This window comes from Poecilia latipinna, unplaced genomic scaffold (assembly GCF_001443285.1).
Source record: "Poecilia latipinna isolate Pla-1442-1.1 unplaced genomic scaffold, P_latipinna-1.0 Scaffold127, whole genome shotgun sequence".
NCBI lineage: Eukaryota > Metazoa > Chordata > Actinopteri > Cyprinodontiformes > Poeciliidae > Poecilia > Poecilia latipinna.
Genome location: NW_015112743.1, coordinates 35,375 through 48,792, shown reverse-complemented (window position 1 = coordinate 48,792; position 13,418 = coordinate 35,375). Strand labels below are relative to the sequence as shown.

The window sequence follows — 13,418 nt, the reverse complement described above, 5'->3', positions numbered from 1 at the left end:
GAAAATCAGCAACAGTTTTTGACGTCACCGATAAAGGATTGCTGAGGTAGCTAAATCTGCCTCTACACCACCGGCTCTTCAGATGCGTTTTAAACGTCGGAAGTTACAGAAACACGGGCTTTTAAGCAGATTTCGTGATGTCTTGGGTAAAAGCTGCGTCGTCCAACGCTGAAGACGTGTTCGACGAGAATGCGGACGATCTTTATTTACAGAGTAAAGAGTGGGCATCCAACATGAAGAAACGGATCAAGGTGAAGTTAGCTTTAGCTCAGCTCTCCGAGCTGAGACTGTGGTGTGCTTCTCTGACTTCATGGCTGATGGTTGTTTTATGTTTTGTTTTTTACTGCTGGATGTTTTGAACAGGATGGTTATGTGGACGGAGTGAATGCCGGAGAGGAGGCCTCGCTTCAGATGGGGTTTAACATGGGATTCAGAGAAGGAGCAGCTCAGACTGTGGCTGTGGGTCGACTCAGAGGCATTGTGAGGTAAGAATATTAAACAAATTTGATAGATGGGATACACTAGATATCAGGAATGTTCCTTAAAGGTTTCTGAATACTGCAGTAGAACTCTCGCGGGGTCTTCTGCGCAGACTCTGTTCCCAAAAAGATTCACTTTTTGATATAAATCAATCAATCAATCAATCAATCAAATTTCATTTGTATAGCACATTTCAGCAGCAAGGCATTTCAAAGTGCTTTACATAATTAAAATAAAAACAGCATGTGACATTGAATAAACAGTGGGAAAGAGAAAGAGATCTTGAAAAAGATGGATTTTGAAGAAGATAAAGAGACCTGTGCGCAGACTTAATAATATTATAATCAGAAGTTTACACAAAACCAATCATTTTTTAGATTTGATACAATTCCTTTCAACTTTTTGGCTTTTATGAAAGCTTTTAACTACTTTTAATGCCTTCAGAATTAAATCACTGAAGTTTGGTTGCATAAATGGTCCAACAGGGATAAATAACGGGTTTAGCTAGATAATTAAAAACCCTGAATTCTGACTTTGGCTTTCTTTAGTCAAAGCTTCATTTTCATTTAGAAACATCCTGAGTCTCTTTTGTTTTTGCAGTGATAGAAGTCTCTCCCTCCACAGTTGAATCCTGTCCTGCTCTGTTCTTTGTGTCATTGTATTTCTGACTCTGGGTCCTCTTTGTGGCAGCGCTGTATGGTGTTGGTACCAGGTCCAGCATCCAGAAAAGCCCGTCCCGTCCCGTCTGATCGACCTCCTGCAGCAAGTGACGCAGCACCAAGAGGGAATCATCGACGGCATCAGGAAAACTCTGGAGAATCCTCCTCCCAGCGTGAGCGACGTCTCTGAGAGCATGGAGGATCTGGAGGTGAAACCCGCAGGTTGCGAAGAAACGGACTTCTGCAGGAGTGAACAGAAAATGGACCTGCAGGGTTCTCATACTCAGCAGAATCTCCGCTGTGAGTCCGGCTGTGCCGCCTCGGGGTCAGCTGGAGGTCTGGACCTCCTCGTGCAGCGTTGCATAGATCTGGCTTCAGAGCTGGAGCTGCCGCAGGAACTGATCAGCCACATAGAGGAGCTGAGGAACATGTGACAATACCTGAACTGCTGTGATCTGACCAGGATTGAGAGACTTTTCTACACAAAACTGAAATAAGTTTCATGTAAATACTGTACATTAACAGGTTTTCTAAGTTATTTTGGAAAGTTTTGAATATAAAAAAACAATGTTTACCACAATTTTGCTGTGTTCTCTATGTAAAATTTAGCTATAAAGTTACAAAATCAAATTTACTGTCATCTGGACAAAGCAGGCAGCACTGAGAGGATTGTTTACTTTTTCAATCCATCCTGAATTTTTATAAATATTTAAAAAAATAAAAATTCAAAACCATATAAAACTATTTTATTTCATATTTTTTAAAAAATTTTATGACTGTCTTCCTGTTTTTATTTAATGTAATATTAACAAATGAACGAACATGCACCTGTGAGCAGGCGGGTTTTCCAAAAGCTGCTTGGCTGCAGCAAAATTGTCGGCGTACACGACTATGACGTCATGCGCTCTAACCAAGCGGTGTAGTGATGGGAATTCCGGCTCTTTGCTTGGATCCGAATAATCTGGCCTATCTTAGTCAAAAGAGCTAGAAATTCTGGATCCCACACCCTTTGTAGCTTTCAAAGCTAAAACTGCTTTTGTTATTTATTTAGCATCTCTGAATACACATATGTATAACACAAATATATTCTGGTCGTATAGTTAGAAATACAGGCAGAGGGACTTGGAAGATATGATCCTTGCCCATTATGATTAATGGAAGAGAGTGGCTGATCTTTTTCTCTCTGATCTTTGGTCCTCTTCTGCATCCAAGAAGCTTCATTTTCAACTCTTCTGAGGTTTGGGGTCATAGTTCATGTATTATTTAAGATTTTGAGACAATTATACATTGAAATAATAGTCAAAATGTAAAAGAGTAAGAGTAAAACTACTTTAATCTGCACAGCATCCGAAACCAGAGGGAATAATAGTTAAAACATGCAACACTTTAACAAATAAACAAAAGTCTCCAAAAAGAATAAATCAGAGCTACTTTTACATACTTCCATCATGAAAGGTGGTAAGATATATTTTTTTACACATTTGATTTTCATCTCACATTAGAAAGAAGCAAAAAAAAAAATTGAACTTATTCATTTGTAATGCTGCCCATTAATGTTTTTCTTCTGGACACCACATACAATGAATTATCTTCTTTTTCATGGTGGAATAAACAAATGGAAGATTTCTTATCAGAACAGAATAAAGGACCTGATGTTGTGAGAAATGTTATTGAACACTAAATGTGTGCTTAACAAACACAATTTGTAATACAATGTGCTTTAGAAAACGTTCGTGAAAGTAGTGGAGATTGCTCATGACACAGTTAAAAGATGGCAGATACTCTTCCCCGATGACACATAAAGGAAGCTACCAGAAGCAGAAACTAAAAATGTAAGGGACTGGTTTTGCTTGTTTTGTTATACGACTTCCAAATCCATACTTATCAGATCGTTCAGTTCAACGAGCCGACACAAAGATCCGGCTTGTCGCGAGCAGCGCATCACAAGAGCCATGACCTGCTGCTCCGGCTAAGCTAGGGATCATCGTGAGCAGATGTTCCGTTCAAAATACGGGGAATACGGATGTTTTCAGAAATGTTCCGTGTTGACGGACGGTGACACGCTGGAAAGGAGAGCTACCCACTGTGGCAGCTGCGGTTTAAATGAGCTGCTGTCACTCGTGTTTGTGTTTTAAGTTCACAGCAGCTAGCTGGCTAACTCCGCTCAGTAAAAGTGAAACAAGAACTGGAGCTTCATGATTTTGAGGGTTTGGCGTTTAATCTCCAGTTTAACAAAAACAAGGTAAGTTCACCTATAATTACTGTAGTTTTCCAACACAGGTGGATTCTGTTAAGTTTGCCTTGCTTGTGATACACATGCTACTTCCTTGGGTTGATATTAACAATGAGGCGCAGCTTTATCAGGTGTTCTTCTTAATTCGTGAACATAAACAAGAATCTGAGGTATTTGTTGACTGATCCGAGTTGTCTCGCCTAGCTGTAGGTGTTAAAATCGCTTTTGTGTTTTAAACTGGGATTTTAATAATCAATTTAAATACTAGACTTCAAAATAGAGAAGAATATTGACGAGATTTTTTAATGCAAGTGTGGTTTCTGAAGGCTCAAGGATATGACTGTGTGGGCCATGAGTCAAATGTCAGGAAATCTGATAAGATTAGTTTTGCAAATACTCATAGAAATGCTATTTTGGTTGTTCAAGCTGCTTTTGGGTTGTGTGATTTCGATGGCCGCAATGTTCCTCAGTTTATCTGGAAATAAGAACGGAGACTTGTTTGTGTCAGTAGGTCATTTTTAATTTGTGCAGACAGAAGTTGCATGTGGAGTACCCCCAGGTTCAATCCTGGGACACTTCCTGTTTAATATCTTCACGGTGAAGGCATGTGTCAAAATGTAATGTTCCTGTAATTGGTTCCTGTATTATGTTTTATGGTGTAAAGCACTTTGAACTGCTGAAATGAGCTGTACACATAAACTTGACTTGAGAGGAATCTTGGCAGCAAGAGCGGCTGAGTCACACACAGTTGGGTGCATTTTAAAGTGAGTTTATATCTAAAAATAATACTTCACACAGTGAGGTATTATGTTCCTCAGTACCCATTCTGTCCTGCATGCTTTAGGTGTTTCCTTTCTGCAACACCTGGCCTAATTTGTCAGTAACAGGTTCCTGCCGCGTGCTGAGGAAGTAATGCAGTCATGTGACTCATGTGGCCTGAAGAAGATGCATCTAAAACATGTGTCCTTGCACGTTAAATAATCTGGAACTTCTGAATTAGAGCAGCGTTGTGCTGCACGAATTGATCCATCTCATTCTCCTGTCGCTGATGCTTCATGTTTTGCTTGTAGGTGTCTCTACATTCACCTTGCAGCACCATGGGTTCTTCCTGAGACCCTGAACCCCTCCGCCATGGACTCGTAAAACTCCGGGTCTGCCTGCCCCCCGAGCAGATGGGGAACCGTTGTTGTTTTGGAGCTGAACTTCCCTGCGGCAGCATGGAGGAACGAAACGGTTTGCTGAAAGACGACTCGAAGGCCTCGGGTGCTGGTACTTGTGGTCCAGAAAACGGCGAAGACACGAGGTGAGAGTCAGCTTCTTCTCGCTTCGGTTTTGTTTGCTTAGTGAATTCTTAGTGAATAAATCTATAAAACATGGCTGGCCAACTTCAGGGGAACCAGACAAATTTCCCCTTGTGGTATCCGTGGGACGGGTTGCATCAACAAATAACTTTTAAATCCCGTTAGAGGGCGCAAACAGGGCCGGGGGAACTTCCACCTGTCCTTTAAGGGTTTGTCAACAAGAAACAGTCGCGTCATTTCATGAATTGGTGACAAATGTCAAGAAATGATCATTAAAAAGTGGCTGCAGTGATCGAAAGTTTTCTGCTTCCTCTCCACCTCCAGATTCGGGAGAATCCTCAGAGCTTTCTCTCATGCTGCTCATTTATTTGTGCTTTTCTGGAGGTCTCAGGGGTGTTGTTGTGTTCTGGGGCTTCGCTCATTCTGTGGTATGTCTTGCAGTGTTGAGGAAACCAAGGAGGAGCCACCGAACACACACAGAGAATCCGACACCACTCAGGGAAATGGACATTTACAAACTGAAAGCCTTCAGGAGGCAAACACTTCGCCAAGCAAAGACAGCACCGCCGGCACGCAACGTGAGGAACAGAAAAATGCCGCTGCAGATCAACGCACTTTAAATCCGACGCAGGAAAACATCTCTGCACCTGACGCCCAGGAAGCTTTGGCCGCCGCCGAAGAGCTGAAAACAGAAAAACAAAGTCTAACCGCAGGGCAGGAGGACGTCTCGGATCCCGTCTCGCCAGAACCCGAATCTGCCCTTCCAGAAAACCTCCCCCCTCCTGAGTCAAACAGGCCAACAGAGGACAATACGGCGAGGGCTTCTCACGCCGGTTCCGGAGGAGACGCTGCCATCGGTGCCGAGGCCAAACCGTCGGAGGAGTTCACACGAAATAATGAGGCGTTATCAGAGCCAAGCGCTCCGGAGGCGTCCACCTCTGCGGTCAGCCAGGAGACAAACACGGACGCTGCCAGCTAGTAGGTTAACATGGGAACATCATTTAGTCCATGTTTGTATTTTAAACCTTTTAGTCAGGATGGAATCAGTAACCGGATCTGGTTTCTGCTGGTTTTCACACACTGAGTTTTCAGATATTATGTTGCAAAAGTGAAGTGTAAGAAAACCGTCAATAATTCAATTAATCACATAATAAATTAATTTCTATTTGGACAACAATTGTTAGAGATGCTCCCCTTTAATATCGCTGAAGAGATAGTCTTTTTACTTCGCGCAACAAATGTTTGCAGCATTTTCTTTTCAACAAAAGTCCAAACTGGCACTTTTTCCTGCTTTCCCCGTCTAAGCTGCATGATTAATAATTTTTTAAACACAATTTTGGTTCCTGTGTCTTCATATACCATTTCAATTATTGTTGTTTCAGTTGTTTTGTTTGTTTGTTTTGGATATTATAAATATTTCCCAGTTCCAGAGTCGAATGTTCTTTAGAAACTATTTTTTTTTATCTGTGGGAGGATATATTTGGATTAATATGCTATTATATCTCACTTTTAAGTAAACTGCTGTGAGAATAAAGACCTGACTCCATATGAGAGCTGAAATAAACATCTATATATGTACTTACATAGTTTACCAGTTCTTTCATTGCATAATATTTGCTTTTTTCTGTCCCAAGTTCACCGCTGCTTTAATGATTAATGGCCTCAATCATATCTATAAGTAGATTAAGTTCACCTGATGTTTAGTCGTTCAGCACAAATGTTTGTCTTTCTGCGTGCAGCTCTGCGGAGTGCAACGTCGATCCTGTGGACCCAAAAAGCCATGTTATCTCTCAGCCTCCTGCGTCTGGACCGGAGCCCGCAGGAGTCGGCCCAACTCAGGAGAATCTGGACTCCGTCGGCTCAGACACGATGCCAGACGCCGCATCTGCAGCAGAGGCCAAGGACAGGTCAGCAGGTTCACGCTTTGTTGAATGAAAACAGGAGACATGTTTACATAAGCCCTTGTGTGTTTTTTTTTTTTTTTTAATTAATTCTCCTGGCCAGTAGGGGGAGCAAGAAACCGCTTAGACATCTTTTCCTTGCAGCATTTGCAGGAAAACTGCATGCATGCAGCTTTCTGTTGCTTCAACTTTTGATTAAAGTGCAGCACATGACATACAGAGAATATAAATGTGGATTCTCTCTGCAGCTTACAGTCGAATCAGGAAGAAAACAGAGACCCTGAGGGTTTGAGTCCTGCAGAGGAAACTGGAGAAAATGTTCCAGAAGAGGAGAATGAGGATGAAGTAAAGAAGCAGGACAAGGTGGAGGACAGTTTAACCCAGATGGAGGATCTTCCGGTTGAGAAACGACCTGCGATCCAGGAGCAGCTTGGAACCTCAGACTTACAGGCCGACGTTGAGCTCGATGCAGGAGAGGAAGACGGTCTGGATGACGGGTCTGTGAAAATCGTTTTGGGTCTCAAATGGAATCAGGGTTCAGTTTCTGCCTTGCAAGAAGTGTTGAGATTGTCCCGTTACAACCTCAGACTTCAGTGTGTTTTGTAGACCAACACAAAGAAATCTGAATCTTGTACTCTACCCCTCTTGGTCAATGCTGTGAGGATTCAACTTTGAATTATCTGTAATTGCAGCTGCAGGTCAGATCGGATGGGTTGCATCTGTGAGCAGTAATACTAATATCTAAGTCTTCCCACAGATTCCTAATTTCTTAAAGAAGCAGAACCTTAGTGGTTATTTCGGTTCTGTTTATTTTTAGCATTTAGTTAATACTCCATGTTCTCTACAACAGCACCAGCTGCAGAGATAAAACCTTCCTTCCACCAGTGTTGGAAACAACTCCAACTATATACTTATTGGTTCAGTTTTGCTGTAATAAACCGTAAAAATGACTAAATGCTTGTTTCCCTTTAGCGAGGAAGACTTGTACCGTGGAGAAGAGGAGCTGTCTGCAGTGAGTCATGAACCACGGCAAACATCTGACTCAGAAAGTAAATGTTCTCAGTTTCTGCTTTGCCTTTATGTCCTCACATCGATGCAGAAACATGTAAATAACATCCCGGTGGTCTCCTCCCAGGTTTGAAGGTTCAGGACAGTTGCAGTTTGTCTCCGGCTGTGGACATCCTGTCTTACAGCGAGAGGGAATGGAAAGGAAACACTGCCAAAAGCGCTCTCATCAGAAAAGTTGGTGGCTTTGGAAGAAGCGTTCCACATTGCTGACGGCAGGGTTTTGTCTGTCAACGTCTGAGGGGCTTCCTGTGGTTTTGCTGCAGGGGTACAAAGAGATGTCTGCCAAGTTCAGCCACCTGAGGAGAGTCAGAGGGGACAACTACTGCGCCCTGAGAGCCACCTTGTTCCAGGTGCTGTCCCAGAGCGTCCAGGTGCCTCAGTGGCTGCAAGACGACACAGTTCTAACGGTAAAGGTTCACATCTTTAAACAGTTACTAAAATATTCTTTAAATTTAGAAGGTTATGTTTCCTTACTAGTTAGGAGACTTGGATCAAACGTTTTGGATATCCGTCCAGCAGCGTCTCACAGCAGTTTGCTGGAAATTTGACCCATTTTTTTTTGTTTTCCTCGCTCACACCTTTTCAGATGTGCTCACATGTAATGAAAATAGGGCTCTGTGATGCACTGCAAAAATACAAAATTATACCAAGTATTTCTGGTGAAGCTTCTATTGCAAATATCTTAGTTTTGTCTTACTTCAAGTGGACTAACTCAAAAGTAACTTTTCAGCAAGAAATATGAGCTTGATTTCAGTAACTCTTTCCTACTTTTTTTATTTAAAAAGTGATCAAAGTGAAATGTCACAATGTCTCGTTCCACTGGCAGATTGTTTCACTTTTCCTGGATTTAAAATCAAAACAGTTTTATGAACAACATTTTGAGGCACTAAAAACTGACCGTTTTAACTTTCTGTGGGTTTTTGTTGTTGTTGTTGTTTACAGCTGCCAAAACAACTCGAGGCGCAGGAAGGGCTGATCAGCCAGTGGCGATTTCCTGGGCAGCACGTCCCTGGAGACGGCAGCGGAGATCCCACTGAGCGGCTGAAGGGCTACATGGAGCTGCTCCGGAAAACGGTACCGACTGCAAATCAGCTCAGAGGAAACGCCAGCAAACCCCTGAGCTTTTCGAGTCCACCATCGACTCCAGGGTGTTAATCATTATCTCCACAGCTTGGTTTGATTTCTGCCTTACGTTAAAGGGAGGCTGCTTCTTCAGGTGTTTCTTAAAAGGATGGGAACTCCTGAAGGTAGTCTCAAAGTCACGTCTCTGTTGTTATGTCATAGTTTAGCTTGTCTAAGTGGGAAAAGTGAACACAATGTGCTTCGCTAAATGAAATGTTGTTGATTGAAGCTAAAGGCTGTGCTGTTATATAACGGATGGTCATTACTTAATCCGACACGTCCAGGAACTTAATACAGCGGCCAAATCAGTAACTGATGAAAGAAGACAGGAGCAGAGATTCAGCTGTTCTTCTTCTCTCTGCATTTCTTGAAGAAACTTCCAGAACTAAAGAAACTGAGTCAGATTGCAGGTTAAGGTCAAATGTTTCCACACCTGTTTTTATTTGCACTCAGTTGCATGTAAAAGAAAAATTCAAAGGTCACCATTTGCAGCTGTAATCTGTGTTTTAGTTGTTTTTCATCTCCTTGAGGTATTTTAATTGGGTCAGACCTCAGTTATTTAACAAAAACTTTACAACTTGTAGTCTTTTTAAGGTGTTTCTGAGACAGTTTTTCATTAAGACAGTGAAATAAGCAGCTCCGTGACTGCTACCGGATTGCAGCAAATTTGGGACACCTGCTTTTCATGATGTCCTTTGCGTTCTCCAAATCGGTATTTCACTTCTTCTTTCTGAGCCTCCCCACCAAAATGTTGCATCTGTATTTGCACAATGTTTATCTACAAACTGTAGAATTGAAGCATGGACATTTCCGCACTTCTGCCATCAGTTTCAATTATTGCATTTCAATTATTGCTCCTTCCAGTTGCAGCTTCATGAGCAGCTGGTTCCTTCTCCTCCTTATCGTTTTGAGAGCCTAACACATACAGTTTGCATTTAAATTGGCATTGTGGAAAACTTCCAAGCTTTCCCTTGTCTCCCAGCTACCAGCCTATGAGCAATTTGGAGGTGTGTGTGCATTTTTGTGTGAGTTATCGTTTGCTTCACCTGCTTAGTGAGATTTTTGTGGTCAGGCTGACCCCCCACATAAACCAATTTGCCAAAAGCGTTGCAGTAAATTCCTTGGAGTCACAGCAGGTCAGTGTGGGCGGGATGAGGTCAGAAACCTGGAATGAATCCAGTGAAGCCGGTCCTGCTTCGCAGTCTTAGACTAATCCATTCTAGTGGTGCAGCCCCCAGAGGGTAGTTGACCTGGATAAACTACCACTGCTGGTTACTGGGTCCTCACAGCACCCAGTAACCAGTTAATGTTAAACCTGCACATCATTTGATTCAGCAGTAGAAACATAGTTCCCACATTTATGCTTTTATTTTGATTACAGTGATTTACTGATTTTGTAGATTATTTAGCTAATTAGTAGGTTTTTTTTAATCATTTCTTTTACTCTTGTGAAGCACCTGGTATGTTTTTTTTTTATTTCTGAAATTACTTTGTAAGTAAAATGATTTGCTAATTATCAACAGTAATCAAGATGTAATAAATTTCATTTTCTATTTACTTTGATACCAAAATCTGCTGTTGCTTAAAATTTATATGAAGTTTATAAATGATATAAATCAATCAGAAAAATGTCATTTATTTTGAAATCTAAATAAGGGAATAAATAATAGAAATGCAATTATTATTGTTGTCGATAACATTAATATTTAAAGAATTTATACTTCAAAACAGCATGTATAAAAATAATTTATGTAAAATTATTTTACATTTTTTGTTTAATGTAAAACAAAAAAATATTTAACAAGTATTAACACATAATCAAGTTTGTCTATTTTAACAGATAAATCATTTTAAATTTGTTTTATTTGAAGTAAAAATATGTGAATAAGTAAGTGAATGCAGTTAAATTAATGAAAAAATGAAGTTTCAGTATTTTAAAAGATAAATTTATATGGATTGTATATAAAATTGAAATATGGCTAACTTTGTTTCAATTTAAAGGTAAAAAAAAATTGAGATTAAAAAAAAATAAAATAAAGTGTTTTTTTTCTCTTTACTTTTAAATATAGTAAAGAAAGATAACTTTCAGAAGAAAATGAAACACTTGACCACAAAGTAAATTCCTGATTCCTGTCCAGTGGCAGGCGGCTGCCGAGCGTCCCGGCTCTGCGGAGCGGCAGCGGCTCTGCGAGCGGCTCTTCCAGGGCGAGGAGGAGGAGCTGGGGATGCTGGAGGCGCTGAAGCTGCTGATGCTGGGCAGGGCGGCGGAGCTGCACGGCCGCATGCAGGCCGGTCAAGACGTCCCTCTCTTCTGCTGGCTGCTGTTCGCGCGGGACTCATCCGTCTGCCCGCGCTCCTTCCTCTCCAACCACCTCAGGCATGTGGGCCTCAGCGCCGGGCTGGAGCAGGTACAGCCGACGCCCTCGGCTCTCTGGGTTTGTGTGTTGAGCAGCAAATAGAGATTCTGGGACTTTTTGAATACATTTGAATAAAAGCTGCAAACAAAAGCAGCGTTCATGGATGTGCGTTGGAACAGGAGGAGGGTTTTTCATAAACTGTGTTCAGTGAAACATGCAGGTGCTTGAGTCGTGTTTTTAGTTGTTGCAGATATAATTATTTGCAACACATGAATGAAAGCTTTTCCAGCTGCACCCTCCACAATACCGCTCCACCCAGCTGATTAAACACGCTGCCATTTGATTCGTCTCTCCAACGTCTTTTGTACTTCTGACAAATGATTTGCTTTTGTCCTTCGTGTGCAGGTGGAGATGTTCCTGCTCGGCTACGCCCTGCAGCACACCATTCAGGTTTACAGACTGTACAAGGCCAACACGGAGGAGTTCGTCACCTTCTACCCGGACGACCACCGGGACGACTGGCCGTCCGTGTGCCTCGTCACGGAGGACGACCGCCATTACAATGTGCCGGTCGCTGAAGCTGCTGAGCCCGGCGAGGAGCTGACCGCCAGCTGATTGACGCTGCAGGAAGCCCACCTGCTGTACAAACGCCCCTCAGGTCTATCAGAGTGGCACGTTTATGCCAACTCCAGGTGGAACGCTGGGATATATGCGTCCTGGCTTCTGTCCAAAAAGTCTCAGATTCTCCACTGTGTATGTTTACTAAACCAAGGCTGGTCGGCTGTTAGTTTGTCTCAAAAGAAGAACAGATCAACGTTAAATAAGCCGGGGTGGGCGAATGATTTATTCGAGTTAGTGCCATCGTAACATTCCTTTTATTTTTTCCATAATCTTATTTTTTATGTGCCATAAAGGTTTTTTTCTTTTAGTGTAATAATGGCAAACAAAAGAACCTGAATCACATTGAACATTCATGAACACAGAGTCATGAATTACTCTGTGATTTAGTTCTGTGAGGAAACATTTTATAATTAATTAGTTTAATAATTAATGTAGGAAGGGAAATTATTAATTCAGTGACTTTTGTTTTGTTTTGTTTGTGGGCCAGACCAGTTTACAGAAGACAAATGAGCATCTGAGGTGAAAATATGTTTGGTTTCTATTGGATTTTTTTTTTTTTGTCAAATTTCCAGACTTCTCAATTAATTTCTTTAAACACATTAATAAATACAAAACTTCATGTTTCAACAGAGATCAGATTGTAAAATATGAAACCATGGATGAATGGGATGGAAGGACGCCTGGTTAATGAGTGAATGGATGGATGAATATATGGTCAATCAGTGGCTGGATGAGTCAGTAAATTAAAGAACGGATGTGTCGGTGGAAGAATGTGACTAAATTATTAGGACAGGGATTAAAGTGTAAAAAAAAATAATAATTTTCCTCCCTGTTTGTTTTCCACTCTCATCCATCTTCTCCACTCCTGGAGGTTTTTTTTTTTCTCTTTCGTCTGAGCCAAGTTGACGCCGAAGCATATATCCCAAAACGTAACCACCTCCTGTTTAAACGTGGTGATTTGAGACCCTGTACGAGATGTTTGTCCCCAAACGCTCTTGTATGCACTGTACTGTCAGAACTTTGTTTTCTACTTTGGTATTTGTACACATTCAGTTTTCTTGGATCGTCTCAGTTCTACCCAGATCAGTTTGCTGGCCAGGAAAACTGTTGAGATAAAAAAAAAGAAAAAAGAATATATCATGTTTACACTGGAATTTTTTGTGTTTTATTTATTGTTTTGATGGTGGAGAAAAAAGTATTTTCATTTGGTGTGAAGGTTAATTTAAGACGGCTGAATTAGTCAATGAAGAGTTTACTGATTGATTAAGTTGAACAGGATCAGAAGACTCGGAGGATTAATGGCAGCCTCCATTTCAGACGTGTGATTTCTAACTGTTGTGTTTTGTGTGTGTCAAACTCAGTGAGTAACATTTTGCCTTTAACCAAGCTAAGGAAGGAAACATACCGATGTTGCTGAAAAAAAAAACTGGCAAATGCTTCAACCACCAGCCACAGGATTTAAGTAAAACAAAAAAAAAAAAAAGCTTGCTTGGTCCTCCATGTTGCCTTAGAAATGATGCACAATGTGAATGAATGTTGGTCATTTGTGTCGAGTCTAAAACTTGTCCGATTTATTGTGCAGGACTGATCTTGCACTGTCAGTTTTTATTGGCATTGAAATAAATGGAACATTTTGGAAAAAGTTTTGGCCTGTTGTCTGTTCATGTTGGCAAAGT

At 41.3% G+C, this 13,418-nt stretch overlaps 2 protein-coding genes across 2 annotated transcripts; both read left to right on the top strand.

Moving 5' to 3' along the window:
- On the top strand, positions 1 to 1,719 carry otulina (OTU deubiquitinase with linear linkage specificity a). The gene is made up of 3 exons (XM_015028512.1): positions 1 to 251; positions 364 to 485; positions 1,171 to 1,719. The coding sequence occupies exons 1-3, from the start codon at positions 138 to 140 to the stop codon at positions 1,571 to 1,573; spliced, it is 639 nt and encodes a 212-aa protein (XP_014883998.1). The 5' UTR covers positions 1 to 137; the 3' UTR covers positions 1,574 to 1,719.
- A 1,234-nt stretch (positions 1,720 to 2,953) lies between these two features.
- Positions 2,954 to 13,384, top strand: LOC106945078 (dentin sialophosphoprotein). The gene is made up of 11 exons (XM_015028509.1): positions 2,954 to 3,381; positions 4,443 to 4,675; positions 5,115 to 5,651; positions 6,413 to 6,580; positions 6,823 to 7,071; positions 7,547 to 7,623; positions 7,710 to 7,816; positions 7,906 to 8,049; positions 8,585 to 8,716; positions 10,903 to 11,172; positions 11,527 to 13,384. The coding sequence occupies exons 2-11, from the start codon at positions 4,545 to 4,547 to the stop codon at positions 11,734 to 11,736; spliced, it is 2,025 nt and encodes a 674-aa protein (XP_014883995.1). The 5' UTR covers positions 2,954 to 3,381; positions 4,443 to 4,544; the 3' UTR covers positions 11,737 to 13,384.
- Positions 13,385 to 13,418: the final 34 nt, after the last annotated feature.